The following is a 20706-nucleotide window of genomic DNA, read 5'->3' as shown; positions in this document are numbered from 1 at the left end:
CTGCCCTCTAACTTGATGAAATAATCCACACTTCACTGTGCCTCAAAATAACAACATTCAGTTTCACTTTTCTTTTCCTTTTTTGTTCTGACATGATGGGCATGCACTGGCAATGGAAAAAAAATAATAAAATTCTGTGGTATGGTGATACACATGGAATGCTATTGTGTTGTAACTGTGTCACTGTGATTTCTAGTGTGCTGAGCAGCAGTGTGAAGCAATAACAATGCCACGTATGATTTTTGTCACAGGTACTCAACTCTTCAACTTGTGTTGTAGCATAAAAGTGGTCACAGACAATACTTAAAAGAATGAGCATAGCTATGTCCCAATAAAACTTTATTTATGGACACTGAAATCTGCACTTCACATAATTTTCACATGTCATGAAATATTATTCTTCTTTTCACTTTCTATAAATTATTTAAAAATATAAAAACCATTCCTAGCTCATAAGCCATCCAAAAACAAACGGTAGGCCAGATCTGGCCTGTGGGCTGTAGTTTGCCAACCCCTACTCCAATGGAAATCCAGCTTCCCTGAGGACGCTGCTTCCCCTGCAGTTCTACAGTGGTGCCCTTTACCCTCCACATGCTTTATACCAATGGCCCTGAAAGTGGGACAGGTGAACTCCACTGCCATCTCTACACTCCCACCCTATATCTGCCAGCTTTGCTTTTCATATTTATTAGGTTCTATCTCCCACTACCTCTCATTGTCACTGTAATCTATTGACCCTCAGGTCATCACATCTCACTGCTAGACAATTTTAGTTTCTGGGTTACTAACCTTCTCTCCAATATTTTCCTATTTTAATTCTTAAGGACTTTAATATACCCATAGATGATACTTCTAATAACCTGGCCTCTCAATACCTTTAACTTCTCTCTTTCAATGATCTTGTCCTCTACCTATCTCAGCCACTCACTTCCATGGCCACATGCTAGATCTTGTCATTATCAGTAATTACAGTCCTCCCTTAATTTCAATTTCAAATCCTGTACTCTCTAAGCACTCCCTCAGCTTTCCTGCTCACTCCCTCCAAAAACCACACCCCAACAATCCCCAGCCCCACCAAGACCTCCAATCCACTGATCCTATCCATCTTTACTGTACCTCATTGTACTGATAGGTTCTCTTTCTTACCTATCCAGCTTAAATTACATGATCAATTATTATAATCGTTCGCTTGCATAACCTTTAATGCCTTGGCTCTTTTCTGCTTCATTATACTTAGTTTGGCAAAACCGTAATTCTAGTTAAATCTACCTCTACAACTAACTCTATGTCAGCACCCATGTAGTTGAATATGTCTGGATAAATACATAAAATCATACTGACTGATCCCACTTTAAATCCATAATTGCAAACATAAAGCTTGCCCTTAATTCTGCTTGGCAATCATGTATTTCTTTAGTATATTCACTCTCCCACTTTATTAGAGACCGTATTTCACATTTTCTTTTCTCTTCTCAAACCTCTCACTGATCCTCGTTCACAGCTAATGACCTTGTTGGTTACTACCCTGAAACAATCGGAAGAAAATTGCCATAGACTTACCGCTAAATAGATATATTTATAATTATATTTATGTATTCATTTTCAACTACCAGCACATGCCCTCATATATTTGGTCTCTTAACTTTTTACTATAGGAGAATACTGCTATCTCACACCAATCCCTCCACTGGTGATGTCATCCTTTTTCACAAGCTCCAGGACATTGCTCCAGCAATTCCCCCCCTCTTTCTCCTGTATCATTAAGCTTTCCCCTTCCTAACTGGATTGTATCATGCCATTTTCATTCCCATCTTGATGCCATTTCTCTCACTAGCTGCTGCCCCATTACTCAACCCCACTACAGCAAAATTCCTCAAACGTTGTCTGTACTCTATTTCTAAATCTTTCTTCATACCTGCCCTTAAATCCATTTTGGGTGAGCTTTGGCCATTACCTTTCTATCAAAACTGCTTGTCAGGGAGTTCCCTGGTGGTCTAGTGGCTAGGATTCAGGGCTTACACTGCCGTGGCCCAGGTTCAATCCCTGGTCAGGGAACTGAGATACCACAAGCCGCGTGGTGTGGTCAAAATTTTAAAAAACAAACAAACAAGAAACAACAAAAACGAAAGTGCTTGTCAAAGTCACAGGTGACCACCATGTTGCTAAATTTAACAATGAATTCCCAGTCTTCACCTTGATACATCAGTAGCTTTTGACAGTTTGATCACTCCTGCTATATACTTTCTTTACTTGACTTCCAGGATACTACATTCCTACAACAATACTAAGGGTATTTTTTCATTTTCTTTTCTTTTCTTTTTCTTTTCTTTTCTTTTTTTTTTTTTTTGGCTGCACTGCGCGGCATGTGGGATCTTAGTTCCCTGAGCAGGGATCAAACCCACGCCCCTGCATTGGAAGCGCAGCCTTAACCACTGGACCACCAGGGAAGTCCCAAGGGTATTTTTTTCTACATCAATGATTACTTCTCAGTTGCCTTTGCTGGTTCCTCCTCTTCTCTCAGATTTCTTAACACGGAAGCATCTCAAGGCTCAGTCTTTCATGGTGTTTTCTTCTCTATCTACACTCATTTATTGGTGGGCTTTAAAAAGCACTGACATGTCAACAACTTGCAAATTTTTATCTCTAGTTCAGACCTCTCTCTTAAACTTCAGATTTATATATTCAATTGCTTACATAATATATCTACTTTGTTAACAGATATCTCAAATTTAATGTGTCTAGGGGCTTCCCTGGTGGTGCAGTGGTTAAGAATCCGCCTGCCAATGTAGGGGACACAGGTTCGAGCCCTGGTCCAGGAAGATCCCACATGCCGCGGAGCAACTAAGCCCATGTGCCACAACTACTGAGCCCACATGCCACAACTACTGAAGCCCACGTGCCTAGAGCCCGTGCTCCGCAACAAGAGAAGCCGCCACAATGAGAAGCCCGTGCACCACAACAAAGAGTAGCCCCGCTCGCCGCAACTACCGAAAGCCCACATACAGCAATGAAGACCCAATGCAGCCAAAAATAAAAAATAAAAAAAAATTTAATGTGTCTGAAACTGAAGAGGTGTTCTCACCCCAAACCTCTACCTATGATTTCAACACTTCAGCTGATGGGTCAATTTTGCTTGGGGCAAAAACCCAGGGGCATTCTTGACTCCTATTTTTTTCTTACACTCCACATCCTATCTGGCTGGCTCTACCTCTGAAATATATCTGGACCTGATAACTTCTCACCTTCTGCACTGCTTCCATGCTGGACCAAGCCACCATCATCTCTTCTTTGGATTACGGCAATTGCTTAACTGATTTCCGGCTGTCTATCCCTGCCTCTCAGTAGTCTATTCTTAACATGGGGCGATATTCTTAAAACACAATTCAGATCATGTCACTCCTCTTCTCAAAACTTTGACTTGCTATCTTACCCAGAGCAAAAGTCAAAGATCTTACAATGGCCTACAATATTCTACATGACCTATCCTCTCTATTTCCTTCCTTCTCTGATGTCATCCTACTATTCTCTCCCTTGTTTAATCCTCCCCAGCTGCAGTGGCTTCCTTGTTGCTGTTCAAAAATCCTCTCTTATGGCCTTTGCACTGGCTGTTCCTCTGTAGGCCATTTTCTTTCCTTAAACATCTGCATGGCTAACCCTCTCAACTACTTCAACTCTTTTCTCCAATGTCAGCTTTTAGTGAGCCTTCTCCCAGTCATCGTACCTAAAACTGCAAAATTCTCCGAACTTCCAATCCTTTTTACAGTGTTCCACTTTTTCCCATAATAAAAATTAACCTGTTATTTACAGAATTTAATATAATACTTGCAAAATTATAAATTTGGTAAGCTCTTATTACTTCTAAGACCAATAAGCAGGACTGTGTGACTATCAGATCCTTTTAACAATTTCTGATTGTCAACTGTGTTGAGCCAGGTGATGGTGGCAGGAAGCTAAAATTCAGGGAAGTGAGATATTACTATACAGCACAGTTAGCAAGGAATGAAATGGGCAAACTGAGTCACAAATAAACACCATAAGTCTTGATAGGCCACAAGTTAGCTAATCATCTCTAAATAATCACAAGTTAGCAAAAGAGGCAGTGCAGAAAGGTTTCAGGGTTACAAAAAATTAAAAAATATTTCAATCACATACAGACTCTTTAACTTTCTAGAAAGCAAATGGATGATTTTTCTTAAGGATCTTTTTTTATTTTTAAAATCACACTTTATACCCAATAAATTTTACTTCTAGGAATACATATACATACAATGACGTATTAGAAAACATTTAAATTGTGTTGTTTAATAACAATTACATAGAATGATGTTCAACATATGATGTTGAGCATAGAAACAGATTAAACTGCATGTGGTATATGAACTCAATTTTCTAAAAACACAAATATATATTGGTATATATAGACAGAAAAAAGCCAGAAAGAAATATACCAAAATAATAACTGCAGTCACCTCTAAGTATGGTGGGATTAGAGATTATTTTATTCCTCACATTTTCCATTTACTTCAAGTTTTCTATAATGACTGTTTCTTTCTAACGTGAAAAAGATATATTTTGCCTAGTTTAAGATCCTAGATTATAAAATGCACCATCATTTTACGTACCACTATAGATTGTAAGACAACCCAATTATTTTAAAAATGTTTAAAAAAAGAATAGATAAAGTATGGCAATAAAAGCTATGCACAATGCAATATTTGTCCAATATACTGCTACTCTTTGCCTAAAGAAATCCAATACACCTTGCAAACTTTCAGAGTAGTCAAAGCAGCCCTAATAAGCTCTAAAATTATCTAAAACTTACCTAGAAAACTTATAATGTGGGATTCAATTACATAAAACTCCGATTTTGTTTCAATGCAACAGTTAATAATAATAATAAAAATAAAAATAAGTTATTCTATGCTCATATGTTCAAACAGAATTCAAGCTCCAGGAAGATGTGCTATGTTTTGCCAGTGCGCACACACGTGTAAACACACATACAGAGTAATCTAGTGTGAGAAACAGATTGGCAAAAAACAAAACCAAACCCAAACTCCTCAACACATCATAAAATGGCTTTTAGATCTTGTTACTCTCTGATTCTCCAATCTTTTCTTTCTAGATACTCTCCCCAACAATGCTCTGGCAATGCCTAGTTACTTGCAATTTCCCACACAGCCATACTGCTTTACATCTCCATTCTTTTGCAGATGTTGATCACCAACCTAAAATGACTAGCCCCACTTTATTTGAGCAGGTTACTACCAAACAAGATCTAATCCTTTATCCATCTCCTCCTGATCCCCTCAGTCTGATAAGCTGCCTTTCTCCTCTGGGAAACCACTATTTCTCTATTATTTCATCTGTCAATGTGGGCTGGAATTGTTTGTATTTCTTCTGTTAGATTGTATGTTCCCATTTCCTTAAGGGTAGAGACCATACTTCATTCATGGATATGTCTTTGATGTACATATGTGCTCAATGTTACTTACTGAAACATTAAAAATATTGATAGTTAACGATATTATTTACAAATGGCCGCAATCACTTGCTGCTCTTATCTGTTCAGGGACAACAGAAAAGCCACATATATATTTACTCCAAAATAATAAAAGTATATACTTAAAAATCAATCTCGGGTTTCTCAAAATGTTATACAGAATTATATGACACGAAAATTCCACTTTCAGGTATCTACCCAAGAGAAATGAAAACATATGTCCACACAAGAACCTGTGCCCTAATGTTCATAGTAGTATTATTCATAATAGCGAAAAAGTAGAAACAATCCAAATGTTCATCAACTGATGGATGGATAAACAAAATGTGGCATTATCTATACAATGGAATATTATTTATTTGGCAATTTAAAAGAATGAAATACATGCTACAACACAGATGAACCCCGAAGAGAGCATGCTAAGTCTAAAAAGCCAGTCATAAAGGATCACACATTGTATGATTCCATCTATAGGAAATGTCCATATTGGCAAATCTATACAGACATAAAATAGATTAGTCATTGTCTAGGGCTGGGGAGCTTGGGGAGGATTGGGGAGCGACTGCTAATGGGTACAGAGTTTCTTTACAAAATGATGAAATGTTCAAAAAGTTAACTGAGGTAATGACTGCACAACTCTATAAATACAGACAAAAAACAATGAACTGCACACTTTAAATGGGTGACTCTTCAGTACGTAAATTATATCTTAATAATGCAGTTTTAAAAAATCAATCTTGGGTTTGGCAATGATTTTTACATGCAACACCAAAAGCACAATCCATATGAGAAATAAATGATAAATTAGACCTTATCAAAATCAAAAACATTTGCTCTGTAAGATATGTAGCCTTCTGAGTCTGGAGATGGAGCTTATTGATGCCCCTCCCCTTGAGTGTGGACTGGAATAGTGATCAGATTCCAAAGAATCAGGTATGGAAAGGAAAAATAGTAACTTTTCAGGAGAGAAGCCTGGCAGACACTATCTTAAAACAAGTGATAAACGTTAATATTATCACTGATAAATCATTATGGTATCACATATCCCAGATATAATGTGATGAGAAGCACATGTCATCTCTGTGGTACTCATCCCCAAAACCCATAACCCCAGGGTAATTATGAGAAAACATTAGACAAAACCAAACTGAGGAAAGTTCTACAAAATACCTTATCAATAATCTTCAAAACTGTCAAGGTCATAAAAAAACAAGGAAAGCCTGAGAACTCTCACAGATTGAAGAAGACTAAGGAGAAATGGCAACTAAATACAATGTGATATTCTAGATTGGATTCTGGAACCAAAAAAAGGAGATTAGTGGAAAAACTGATATCTAAGTAAAGTATATAGTTAACAGTAATATACCAACTTTAATTTCTTAGTTTTATCAATGTACCATGGTTATATAAGATGTTAACATTAGGGAATGCTGGGTGAAGGGCATACAGGAATCTCTGTACTATTTTTGCAGCTTTTCCATGAGTTTATTCCAAGATAGATAATTTAAAAAGTAAATAAAGAGAATATTCAACATTTCTTTTTGAAAATCTATCTGATTTAGTAATATTTTAATTGTAATAACTTCAAACAAGATCATGTAATACCCTAGGTTATTCTGCATAATATATTCAATTTTATGGCTCCATTAAAAAATTCTGACTTTTATACCACCTTCTGGTGTAAAAGTGCATTTTGGCAATATATATCAAAATGCAAATTGGATGCAACTTTTGACTCAGCAATTCCTGGAATTCACTTCAAAGAAAGGAAAACCAAGTATACCAAGCTGTATGTACAAAAAATGTTAATATAACATTTTCACCTATAACAGCGAAAAACTGGGAGGCACCTGAGAACCACTATTACAGAAAAAGTTTTTTAAATTATGGTACGTTCATTCAATGGAAATATATGTATTCATTTAAAAAAATGTGTTATCCATACTTATTGACATAAGGTATTCTGCAACTTGCTTTTTCACTGAACACACTGTGGATAGCTGATAGAAATGTCTTATTGATTTTTATGTGGGTTGTTCTAACTTTTTGCCCCAACATCAATATATTTTTGCGATGATGAACATTCCCATGTATTTTCAGTGCTATTTTTGCAGGATACATTTCTTTAAGTAAAAGTATTAGGTTATACTCATGAACATTATTAGTTTTAAAATACGCTAACTGCCCTCCAGTCTCTCACCAATCTTGGATATTATTACTTTTTACCTTTCTCTTTCAGGTTGCGGGGGGGCAGGGAGGGTTGGTTCTTTTTTTAACCCATATTTCTTTTTTTTTTAACCCATATTTCTTTTTTTTAACCCATATTTCTTGAAATATTAATGCTTTTGTTCAACTGTTAACTGCTCATTGGTAATTTTTATTTTTTCTCAATTACACTACATATTCAGTTACTTTGTCCATTTTTTTTATTGTGTTTTTCTTGTTGCTGGAAGGATCTCTTCATACATTAGGAATATAATTCTATTACATATGTTGTAATTTTTTCCAGTTTGTCAGTAATCTTTATATCTATTTTTCTTTATAAAGTTCTGATATGGCAAAATCTGTCAATGTTTCCTTTACAGTTTCTACCCCTGGTATCCTGCTTCAAAAAAACGAAAAAAAGCCACTCCCTACTTAAAGACTATAAACATAATACCTATAATTTCATCTAGTATTTTTTGTCTTTACATTGGTACATGTTGTGAAGTAGAGACAATTTCATTTTCTCCTCATATATGAATATCTAACTGTCTCAAAACAAATTACTGAATAATCTTACCTTTTTCCCAATGACCTAACTGCCATAATAAGCTCACATCAAATTTTCATATAATAAAAAAAGTATGCTTCTAGACTCTCTATGATGATCTGTTGGTCCTATGTCCTTCAACAAAGTACTATTTTTCTTATACTTCAGTATCCAGTTTGAAAAAATAATCCCAAAATATGATGACTACAATCCTGTCCCATTCTCCAGAAATGGAGATACATCCACCACTCAAGTGCTAGTTACCCAACTACACAAGCCTTTCATAGACTTCATAAGCAAACAAACATGTCAAAATGCTACTACATTTCAGTACTTTCTGGCTGCATAAAGGCAGACTCTTATATGTACCTTAATACTTATTTGTGGAGAAGGAAGCTTTTAATGTCACTAACCAAATAATAGTTTTGCATTTTTGTCGTCACTTGAAGAACTTGAAAATGAAATTGTATACTTATCACAATATATGATCATTATAATCCATTTATATTCTACTCCTCTCAAGAAACCTATCCGCTTTAAATGCAGAAGTAAATTACATATAAAATTTCCAGTTTCACAATTTTTGTTCCTTAGAATTACCCCAGAAGTGTAGATTTCTAACTACATCTAACTTTATATTCAAAGCACATGAAAACCACCTTTAATTTTACTAAAGATAATGTAGTACTTACTTTCAATATCGCAGTACATGATTTTATAAGTGTAACGAGACACTCTTAGGAGAAACTAGTCACAAACATTAAAATGAGGGCTCTTCCACAAGTCATTAAAACTTTTGATGTTTTGTTTTAATTACTATTATACCTTAATTTAAAATAAGAAAAAAGTTTACTTTTTCTATTGAGTAGTACGTACCTTTTGTATAATTCTACAAGTAGCTAAGGCAAACATAGTCAAGTTGTTTTTACTTCCTTGGATGAACAACAGATTCATTGATTGATATCATTCAGAATATGCTGAACTGAAAACTATTTTATTTTTTTTAAAATAAAAGATCATTGTGTATTGATTTTAATCACCAACCAATGAATAGCTAATTTAATGATAACACTAACAATCAACTATCAAAATAATCATTTAATAAGTAGAAAGGTATCATGATTTTAACAAGTTTAAAAAGAAAGGAAAAATTTTACATTTTTGAAGCATACCTGAGTAGCGACATACTAAGACTTCAAGACGGGGAAAAAGAGGAAAATACTTTCTAATGATCATCACTGCCAGTTTACATATAAATAAATATCTATCTAATTAAATGTGTACAATCCATGAAATATTATTTTTGGAAGGAATTTAAGTAACCACTAGAGAAAAGGTTAAGCTCCATTAAAATACTGTACAGTAGGTTACTAAATATAATTACTTGGAAAAATAAAAAGTTTAGATACAATCTTTTTACAATGATGCATGTAATTCACCTTTTAATGCAGTGATTACAGTGATAACATAATAGAACCTTTTGAAAGAACTTTATTTTCTACATCTCAACTGAAATTGTTTTGTTCTTATTGTGTGTGTGGCTTGTCAGTTGTACCTATCATCACAATTAAACTAATATATACTAGTTTGCCTATCTGCTTCTGGTCTTTTTTTCAAAATAAAATGTTAAATTACTGCCTAAGCCTTGAGCCTCATGTTTTCCTCTTCCAAAGGTAACTACCTGCCTAGAATTGATATATTTAGTCACTGTTTTTTAAACTTTCTCAGAACAGTGATTTCTAAAAAAGTGGCCACCCATACAAAAATCATCAAATCAAAAACAAAAATACAAGAAATTCAAAATTCTAGGGTTATAATCTGCCTAGATCTGGGGGTATAAACTAATTTAAAGTGCTCAACTTTTTTCTCTGTCCTTGAACTTAAATTCCTTTATCTAAGTTTTTAAAAATCATGAGAACAATGAAGACAAAAAATAAGACACTAAGTAATTCTTTTTTATCCAATCCATTAACCCAACAGCCCCAACCTGCCATTTCAGTCTCTTCTGCCACGTGTCCTCCTTACTCCTTCCTGCTCATCATAAACCAAGTTCAATTTATACCAAACTCTTGGTTCCTCAAAGGTATCATAACTTTTGGATGGCTTAACAAACGCTGTTCCTTCTCTGCCTGAATTGTTCTTCCTCAACTGAGAAATCTAGCCCATCCTTTAAGACTCAACTCAAATACTACTTTCTTTCTGGAGTCTTTCTTTACTCCAACATCTGAGTATCATTACTTTCTCTACAAGCTTCCACCACTATAAAGGTATGTATAAGTTACTACTTCTTCTGTATTTCTCCCCACAAGATGGTAAAATCTACAGTTTTTAAGAAAAAAAGACCGTCTTATTTTTCATGTCTCTAGTGACTGGGCATTCAAAAAATATTTCAAGAATAAATGGTCTCATGCAGTGAGTTTATCATTTTCTCATACATATTGTCCCCATAACTCTAAATGGGGAAAGATTAGAGGGAAGAAGTTACTTTTGCTGGCTCAAGAACTTTTCACAAGTTTTGGCTCATCACAGGCTTTTGGCCTAACACAATTTTTACAGATTTGTACTACTCTTTTGCATTTATCCCTGGATATGTACTCACACTTGACAGAGTCATTCATATCCTTTCCAATCTGAGCTGAGAACTGCCTGTGCAATAACCTTGGTTTCTGTGGCTGCAGCCTTCTTATATTTACCCCTTTTTGAAATTTCATCCTTCACTTGGAATCACTATTAATAGGATTTATCTTTTCAATAAATTTGATTAAATTTCCTAAGCTTGGAGCACATGTCTAACTGTGCCCAGAATTTCTTTCCCTCTTTAATAGAAAGTCTTAGGCAGTGGTTCTCAACTGAGGGCAATTTAGACCCCCAAGGGACATTTGGCAAAGTCTTGAGACATTTTTGGTTGTCATAACTGGGGGAGGGGGCAGAGTATGCTACTGGCATCTAGAACGCAGAGGCCAGGGATGCTGCTAAACATCCTACAATGCAAAGGACAGCCCCCCACATCAAAGAGTTATCTGACTCAAAAATGTCAACAGTGCTATTGCTGAGAAACCTTGATCTAAAGTGAAATGAATGCTTTGTCTCAAGGTCTCTGTCACATCCTAAATGCTAATCAATTTAGCATTTCTGGTCACAAACTGAGAACAGCAATTATTACTCTCATTACTTTCTCAATAATAAATCATTGGCAAAGCAAATTAAAATTTTATCAACAATTCTCTATGCTTTTATATAAACGGAGAGCTGATACATCATTAGCAATAGCTATTATGCTACTACTTTTGTAATTTGCATTAGGAAAGCTACAGTATGCTACCAAGAAATACCATTTGTTTTTTTAAAATTTTTTAACCACTTTTTAAAATCGGAATATAGTTAATTTACAATGTTGTGTTAGTTTCAGGTGTACAGCAAAGTGGTTTAGTTACACATATTCTTTTTCAGGTTCTTTTCCATTATACTTTATTAGAAGATACTGAACATAGTTCCCTGTTATACAGTAGATCCTTCCTGTTTATCCATTTTATATATAGTAGTATGTATATGTTAATCCCAAACTCCTAATCTATCTCCCCCCGCCCCACCTCCACTATCCACTTTGGTAATCATAAGTTTGTTTTCTCTGTCTGTGAGTCTATTTCTGTTTTGTAAATAAGTTCATTTGTATCTTTTTAGATTCCACATGTAAGTGATATCATATGATATTTGTCCTTCTCTGTCTGACTTACTTCACTTAATATGATAATCTCTAGGTCCATCCATGTTGCTGCAAAAGGCATTATTTCATTCTTTTTTATGGCTGAGTAATATTCCATTGTATGTATATACCACATCTTTATCCATTTATCTGTCGATGGACATTTAGATTGCTTCCATGTCTTGGCTATTGTATGTAAATAGTGCTGCTATGTACATTGGGGTGCATGTATCTTTTTCTAATTACAGTCTTCTCTGGATATATGCCCAGGAGTAGGACTGCAGGATCATATGGTAACTCTATTTTTAGTTTTTTAAGGAATCTCCATACTGTTTTCCATAGTGGTTGCACCAATTTATATTCCCACCAACAGTGTACACCCTCTTTAGCATGTATTGCTTGTAGACTTTTTGATGATAGCCATTCTGACCAGTGTGAGGGGATACCTCATTGTAGTTTTGATTTGCATTTCTCTAATAATTAGTGATATTGAGTATCTTTTCATGTGCTCTTTGGCCCTCTGTATGTCTTCTTTGGAGAAATGTCTATTTAGGTCTTCTGCCCATTTATTGATTGGGTTGTTTGTTTTTTGATATTAAGTTGTATGAGCTGTTTGTATATTTTGGAGGTTAATCCCTTGTCAGTAGCATCGTTTGCAAATATTTTCTCCCAGTCTGTAGGTTTTTTTCATTTTGTTTATGCTTTCCTTTGCTGTGCAAAAGCTTTTAAGTTTAATTAGGTCCCATTTGTTCACTTTTGTTTTTATTTCCATTAATCTAGGAGGAGAAAAATTTAAAAAAATAGTGCTGTGATTTACGTCAAAGAATGTTCTGCCTATGTTTTCCTCTAAGAGTTTTATAGTATCCGGTCTTACATTCAGGTATTTAATCCATTTTGAATTTATTTCTGTATACAGTGTTAGAGAATGTTCTGCTGTCCAGTCTTCCCAGCACCGCTTATTGCAGAGACTGTCTTTTCTCCATTGTATATTCTTGCCTCCTTTGTTGCAGACTAACTGACCATAAGTGTGTGGGTTTATTTCTGGGCTTTCTATACTGTTCCATTGATCTATGTCTGTTTTTGTGCCAGTACCATACTGTTTTGATTAGTATAGCTTTGTAGTATAGTCTGAAGTCAGGGAGCCTGATTCCTCCAGCTCCGTTCTTCTTTCTCAAGATTGTTTTGGCTATTCAGGGTCTTTTGTGTTTCCATACAAGTTTAAATATTTTTTGTTCCAGTTCTGCGAAAAATGCCATTGGTTATTTGATAGGGATTGTACTGAATCTATAGACTGCCTTGGGTAGTACAATCATTTTAACAATATTGATTTCTTCCAATCCAAGAACATGGCATATTTTTCCATCTGTTTGTGTGGTCTTCAATTTCTTTCATCAGTGTCTTATAGTTTTCAGAGTACAGGTCCTTTGCCTCCTTAGGTAGGCTTATTCATAATTATTTTATTCTTTTTCATTAAATGGTAAATGGGAGTGTTTCCTTAATTTCTCTTTCTGATATTTCACTGTGAGTGAATAGAAATACAACAGATTTCTGTATATTAGTTTTGTATCCAGCAACTTTAGTGAATTCATTGATGAACTCTAGTAGTTTTCTGAGAGCGTCTTTAGGAGTTTATATGCACAGCATCATGTCATTTACAAACAGTGACAGTTTTACTTCGTTTTTCCAATTTGGATTCCTTTTATCTCTTTTTCTTCTCTGAATGCTGTTGCTAGGACTTCCAAAACTATGTTGGACAGAAATAGCGAGAGTGGGCATCCTTGTCTTGTTCCTGGTCTTAGAAGAAGTGCTTTCAGCTTTTCACCATTGAGTACAATGTTAGCCATGGACCTATCACATATGGCCTTTATCATGTTGAGGTACATTCCTTCTATGCCCTCTTTTGAAGAGTTTTTATTATAAGTGGATGTTGAATTTTATCAAAAGCTTTTTCTGCATCTGTTGAGATGAACACCTGGTTTTTATTCTTCAATTTGTTAATGTGGTGAATTACACTGATTGATTTGCAGATATCGAAAAATCCTTGCATCCCTGGCATAAATCCCACTTGATCACAGTATATGATCCTTTTACTGTATTATTGGAGTCGGTTTGCTAGTACTTTGTTGAGCATTTTTACATCTATGTTCATCAGTGATATTGGTCTGTAATTTTCGTTTCTGTGGTATCTTTCTCTGGTTTTGGTTTCAGGCTGATGGTGGCCTCATAGAATGAGTTCAGAAGTGTTCCTTCCTCTGCAATTTTCTGGAATAGTTTCAGAAGGATAGGTGTTAACTCTTTTCTAAATGTTTGGTAGCATTCACCTGTGAAGCCATCTGGTTATGGACTTTTGTTTGTTGGGAGTTGTTAAATTACTGATTAAATTTCAGTACTGGTAATTGGTCTGCTCATATTTTCTATTTCTTCCTGGTTCAGTCTTGGGAGATTGTACCTTTCTAAGAATTTGTCCATTTCTTCTAGGTTGTCCATTTTATTGGTGTATAGTTGCTCATAGTAGTCTCTTATGATCCTTTGTACTTCTGTGGTATTGGTTGTAACTTCTCCTTTTTCATTTCTGATTTTATTGATTTGGGCCCTCTCCCTTTTTTCCTTAATGAGTCTGGCTAAAGGTTTATCAACTTTGTTTATCTTCTCAAAGAACCAGCTTTTAGTTTCATTGACCTTTTCTACTGTTTTGTCTTTATTTCATTTATTTTTGCTCTGATCTTTATGTTTTTCATTCTACTAACTTTGAGTTTTGTTTATTTTTCTTTCTCTAGTTGCTTTAGGCATAAGGTTAGGTTGTTTATTTGAGATATTTCTTGTTTCCTGAGATAAGCCTGTATAGCTATAAACTTCCCTTGCTGGGTTTATTTTTTTAATCCAAACAAATGCTCTCTACCACATTTTTCCTTTCAGGTTCATGGATTTTTTTCATACATACAATGATCTCCATTACCTTCTTTTAGACTGGTAGTATCTGTTTAATAAGTATGCTTTCATACTAACATTAATTATGAATCTTGTACCCCCAAAATCGCAGTGAAATTCACAATGGTTTACAAACGTATACAGTCAAAAATCACCGTTTCCACATCCCCCTCCTCCGCCTTCCAATGTGTACCTGCCCCACAACATGTTTCTTCCCACCAAGACAGTTTGATTTTATCTGGATACCTTTCTAACCCTTACTTTAAAAGTTCATCTTAAAATCTTTATCAGTTATGTGAGGCTGATAAACATTTTCTTTGTAGTCCTTACTATTTAGGTATCATAGACCAGAGTCCAGAAAAGCAAATCTTTATATTTAACTAGTTATTCAGTCAAAGGGTCACAGATTCTCTTTTCCCTTTCAGTGTCCATACATGCTTCAACACAAAAAGATGAAAATACAGTTTGTAATATAATTAGGCCTTAAGTTTAAAATATTTCAGGCTGCTATACCTTAAAGCTGCTATACTTTAGTGAGACTTGAGCTGAATTACTAAAGAAAAAGATTTTATTCCATATTCCAGGTGTTATTCTTAGATCACTACATTTGATACCTGTCAGCAAAAAGCAATGCAAAGCAAAACATTTACCTTCAGAAAAATAATTTTGATGTACCCACTAATGAAAGCTATAAAAATCCATATAAATGAATTTCAGCAACATGCAGAATACTATCCTATGAAAATCTATTATTCTGTGTGAAATATTACATAAATACAACTTCAGGAGTTGAAAGAGAATATTATAATGTCATGTAAATGGGAACCATACAGTATGTACCCTTTTGTGCCTGGCCTTTTTTTGGGGAGGGGGCGGTTGCCTGGCTTTTTTCACTTACCACAGTGCTTTTGAGATTTATCAGTGTTGTTGCACCTATCAGTAATTTACTCCTTTTTACTGCTAAGTATTCCATTATGTGGTGTACCACAATTTATTTACCCATTTAACAGCTGATGTGCATCTGGGCTGCTTCCAGTTTACAGCAATTGTAAATACAGGCTCCTTAAACATTCTCACATAGGTCTTTGTGCAGATACATACTTTCATTTCTCTTACATAAATACCCAGGAGTGGGATCCCTGGGTCATGTGATAAATGCATGTATAACTTTATAAGAAAAATGCCAAACTGTTTTCCAAAGCAGCTCACTGTTTTACAAACCAACCAGCAATGTGTCAGAGTTCAGCTGTTCCACATTTTCACATATACTTGATATCGTCAGTTTTAAAAATTTTAGTTATTCTAATAAATGTGTACTGATATTTCATTGTGGCCATAATGTGTAACTTCCTGATGACTAACCATGTTGAACAGCTCTTCATGTGTGTCTTTTTTTGAGAAATGTCTATTCAGATCCTTTGCCCATTTTTAAATTGGGTTGTCTTTTTATTATTGAGTTGTAAGACTTTAGATATCAATCCTTTATCAAGTACAGTAAGTCCCCTACATATGAATGAGTTCCATTCCGAGAGCACGTTCGTAAATCCAATTTGTTTGTAAGTCCAGCAAAGTTAGCCTAGGTACCTAACTAACACAATAGGCTATATAGTACTGTACTGTAATAGGTTTTTAATACTTTTCACACAAATAATACATAAAAAACAAATAAACACAGAAAATAAAGAAAACATTTTCAATCTTACAGTACAGTACCTTGAAAAGTACACAGTACCAGCTACATCACCACTGCTTTTACATTTGCTTCTGGACATCCTGGGCTTGAAATAAAGATACTGTACTACTGTACTCTATACAGTACTGTACAGTAAAGTACACAAAGCACAACCACTTGTAGAGGATGCACGCACGTGACAATGTACACCAGACCTGTGAACTAACTTACGTGATTGGACATGCGAACACACGTTCGCACGTTTCAAAGTTTGCAACTTGAAGGTTCATATGTAAGGGACTTATTGTATATGATTTGTTAATATTTTCTCCCATTCTGTGAGTCGCCTTTTCACTGTCTTTTTAAAAATTTATTTATTTATTTATTTTTGGCTGCATTGGGTGTTCGCTGCTGCATGCGGGCTTTCTCTAGTTGCGGCGAGCAGGGGCTACTCTTGGTTGCGGTGCACAGGCTTCTCATTGCAGTGGCTTCTATTACGGAGCACGGGCTTCAGTAGTTGTGGCACATGAGCTTCAGCAGTTGTGGCTCACAGGCTCTATAGCGCAGGCTCAGTAGTTGTGGCGCACGGGCTTAGGTGCTCCGCGGCATGTGGGATCTTCCCAGACCAGGGTGCAAACCCATGTCCCCAGCATTGGCAGGCAGATTCTTAACCACTGCGCCGCCAGGGAAGTCCCTCTTTCCACTGTCTTGATAGTATCCTTTGAAGCACAAAAGTTTTTAATTTTGATGATGCCCAATTTATTTATTTTTCTTTTCCTGCTTGTACTTTAGGTTTATATCTAAGAAACACTGGTCTAATCCACGGTCATGAAGATTTACGCCTATGTTTTTTTCTAAGCGTTTTACAATTTTACATTCTGAATTAATTTTGTATGTGGTGTGAAACAGAAGTCCAACTTCATTCTTTTGCATATGGCTATCCAGTTGTCTGAGCAATGTTCGTTGAAAAGATTATTTTTTCCCCTTTCACTTGTTTTGCAACCATATTCTCCCAGTCAGTGGTTTACCTGTTCATTTTCTTAGCAGTATCACCTGAAGAGAAAAAGTTTTGAATTTTGATAAAATCTAATCTATCTTTAAAAAAAAAAAAATGGTTTGTGCCATTTGCATCCCATCTAAGAAATTCTTGCCTAACCAAAATCACAAATATTTTCTATGTCTTATTCTAGAACTATTACTAGTTTTAGCTCTCACATTTAGGTCTATGATCCATTTTAAGTTGATTTTTGTATATACTGCAAAGTAAGGCTTGGGTACTGAATTACGTTGTCAACTTTGTTGAAAATCTACTGACTGCATATATATGGATCTATTTCTGTTCCACTTATCTGTATGTTTATTCTTTCATTTCATTATACTGCCTTGATCTTAAAATCCAATAGTGTTAGTCCTCCAACTTGGTTCTTACTTTCCAAAATTGTTTTGGCTATTCCAGACCCTTCACATTGCCTTATGAATTTTAGAATTAACGGTTACTTCATACAAAAAAGCCTGCTTAGGTTCTGAGAAGACATGGACTCCATAGATAAATTAATTTGGGGATTCCTGACATTTTAATACTGAATTATCTAATCCATCAACATTGAATATCTGGGTTTTTTTTTTAAAGGTCTTCTTTCATTTCTCTCAGTATATTAAATCATTTTCAGTATACAGGGCTTACACACATTTTGTCAAATTTATCCCTGAATTTTTCATGCTTTTGCTTCTACTGTAAGTGGTGCTATATTTGCTATAATGTCAATTTAAAATTGCTTACTGCTAATATATAGAAATAAACTGTTTTTTGTATGTTAATCTTCTAGCTTGCAACCTCACTGATAAGTTCTTGAGGCTTTTTCTGTAGAATCTTGAGGATTTTCTATACAGAAAAATACAGTGTCTGAATAACTTTAAATTGTTCCTTTTTAATCTATATGATTTTTCTTTATTTTGCACCTTACTGCACTGTCTAAAACTTCCAGGACAACACTGAATGAAGTAGTGGGAGAAGACATAGTTGCCTTTTCCCAATCTTAGGGGAAAAGCATTTAGTCATACACAATTAAATACAATCTGAACTACAGGTTTTTTGTGGATTCTCTTTATCAGGGTATGAAAAGTTTCCTCCAGTTCCTAGTTTGCTGACAGACATTTGTAAACCAAGAATGGATACTGATTTTTTTTCAAATGCTTTTTCTGCATCTACTAAGATGATATTATGGATTTTCTTTTTTAATATGTTAATATGCTAGATTACACTAATTGACTTTTGAACCTTAAACTAACTTTGCAATCCTGGTATAAACCCTACTTGGTCAAAATTTTTACCTAATGCTAGATATGATTTGCCAGAACTTTTAATATTATTCTCTGTACTTTTCTTCAATCTGAAAACTAGACTAAACTACACAGGTTTATCCGTTTAAAATAGTTTTCTTTAGCTTTATACTTTCATTTCATTTTACTTATTTCTACTGTGGCTACTGATGTTTCTATTTACAAAATACAATGTAAAGGCAAACTTAGTATTATGAAAGCAGCAATGTTGCATAGCAAAAACAGTAACAGATTTTTAAAAGCATGTGTTCCAATTCTTGCTACCCTACTTCACAAAATTACACACCCCCACTTTGTACTAACAAGCATTCATCCTTTTGCCTCCCATCAAATAAGAAGGGGTCAAGTTTCTCCATCTTTTTAGTTCTTCTGCTGTATTGTTAAGTAGGAAGGTGAAGCAAATTAAACAGCAACAAAATTTTCCTGCAATTTCAATAAGATGTGAGAAATTAAGAAAAATTTTTTAAAAGTTTGCAATTCAGAATCTGGCACTATATTCCAAAATAAAATTAAGGCTGAAAAAATAATTTTATAAAGGAGAGAAAAACAGAAACCAAAAAAATTGATAAGTAAAATTCTGAACCAAGATTTCAAAGTGTAGAAATGATAAAAGAAATTAAATCTAAAGTTAAAAAGATTTGACTATTTAGAAAAATAGAACTTTTCTAACAAAACATATGTAACCAAAATTGAAAGATAACACTAAAATCAACCCAACCTAAATGTATCGATATGTATGGTTTAGGAACAGATAAAAAAAATGGAGTGGGGAGGATTTTATAAACCAAAATCTTATTAACAATTATTTAAGATAAAAAGATTGAAACTATCTTAATAAGTTCTCTAATCAAATTTTAAATGATAAATATCTAACATCAAAATCCAAAAAAGAGTTTTTATAAAAGAACATCTGTAAAACTTAAATATAAGCCGGCTTTCACGGAGAAAATTCTCATATCTCAGTGGTAGGAGGGCTTTTCATATGTAATTGATTCTCACCTGCAGGTATTAAAACATAATAGCTAATTCATTTATAAAAGAAAAACAGGATAAATATAATATTATTGAAATTCAATGTGCATGTATATATATGCTTATTTTAACATATTTATTTTAGTCATTTACTTTTTATTCCCTTGTCTGCAAAATATTTTAGATTCTCCTGATAAGCTCCCAAACTGACAAAGTTTCTTTCCCGTTTCCTACTCATTTGATGTAGGTACTATTGATGAAATAACCAGAGTAGATAGAAAGAAAAAAGGGGGGGGGGGTGGCTTGAATTATCTAAGTCAATATTTCATTATATATAGTCTGCCATTAACCTCCACAAAAAATTACTTACATCTGCTTAAAAAGTTGTCAATATTTTTGTTTTTTCTTAAGGCAGGAAAATCCAAATCATATACCAAAGCATCCAATCCATCCTAAACAAATAAACAAACAAACAAAGTTAGTTTTTTGGTTCACACTATGAACACTTTCCTTTTTTATGAGTAAAGAATAAAATATATGCTTTAACATTTAATTTGCCTTACTCTCATACATCTCGCATTCATTTAACACCTTCTACAAGGTTACATGAGTACTGGGAGAAGAGAAAATTTGTTTTTATTGCATACAGAGTTTTCACCTTCTAACTCTCCCAGGCAGAGGAGCAGCAAAATCACCGCAAATTGGCTACAAGTGACCTCAACTCGTGCCCTTTTCCCCCATATAAGGGAAGGAAATTTTACTTTTCACTTTCCCTTAACTACTGCATTTATTTATTTCACAGACACTCATAAAAAACAAATGGCCTATATTTTTGA

The 20706-nt window shown here is 34.6% G+C and overlaps 1 protein-coding gene across 2 annotated transcripts in view; it reads right to left on the bottom strand.

The window, feature by feature from the left end:
- ROCK1 (Rho associated coiled-coil containing protein kinase 1) overlaps nt 1-20706 on the bottom strand; it is a 147756-nt gene that overhangs the window by 91066 nt on the left and 35984 nt on the right. Inside the window, exon 2 of one of the 2 annotated variants that reach the window (XM_007191578.3) lies at nt 20241-20322. The exons of the other annotated variant lie outside the window; for it this stretch is intronic. Coding sequence (XP_007191640.1) covers nt 20241-20322 — 82 coding nt within the window. The remainder of the gene's footprint in view (nt 1-20240; nt 20323-20706) is intronic. 2 annotated transcript variants of the gene reach the window in all.

The sequence above is a fragment of the Balaenoptera acutorostrata genome, chromosome 13 (genome assembly GCF_949987535.1).
Source record: "Balaenoptera acutorostrata chromosome 13, mBalAcu1.1, whole genome shotgun sequence".
NCBI classification, from domain to species: Eukaryota; Metazoa; Chordata; class Mammalia; order Artiodactyla; family Balaenopteridae; genus Balaenoptera; species Balaenoptera acutorostrata.
Note: the sequence above shows the minus strand (reverse complement) of the source record. Positions and strands in the feature narration are given on the sequence as shown.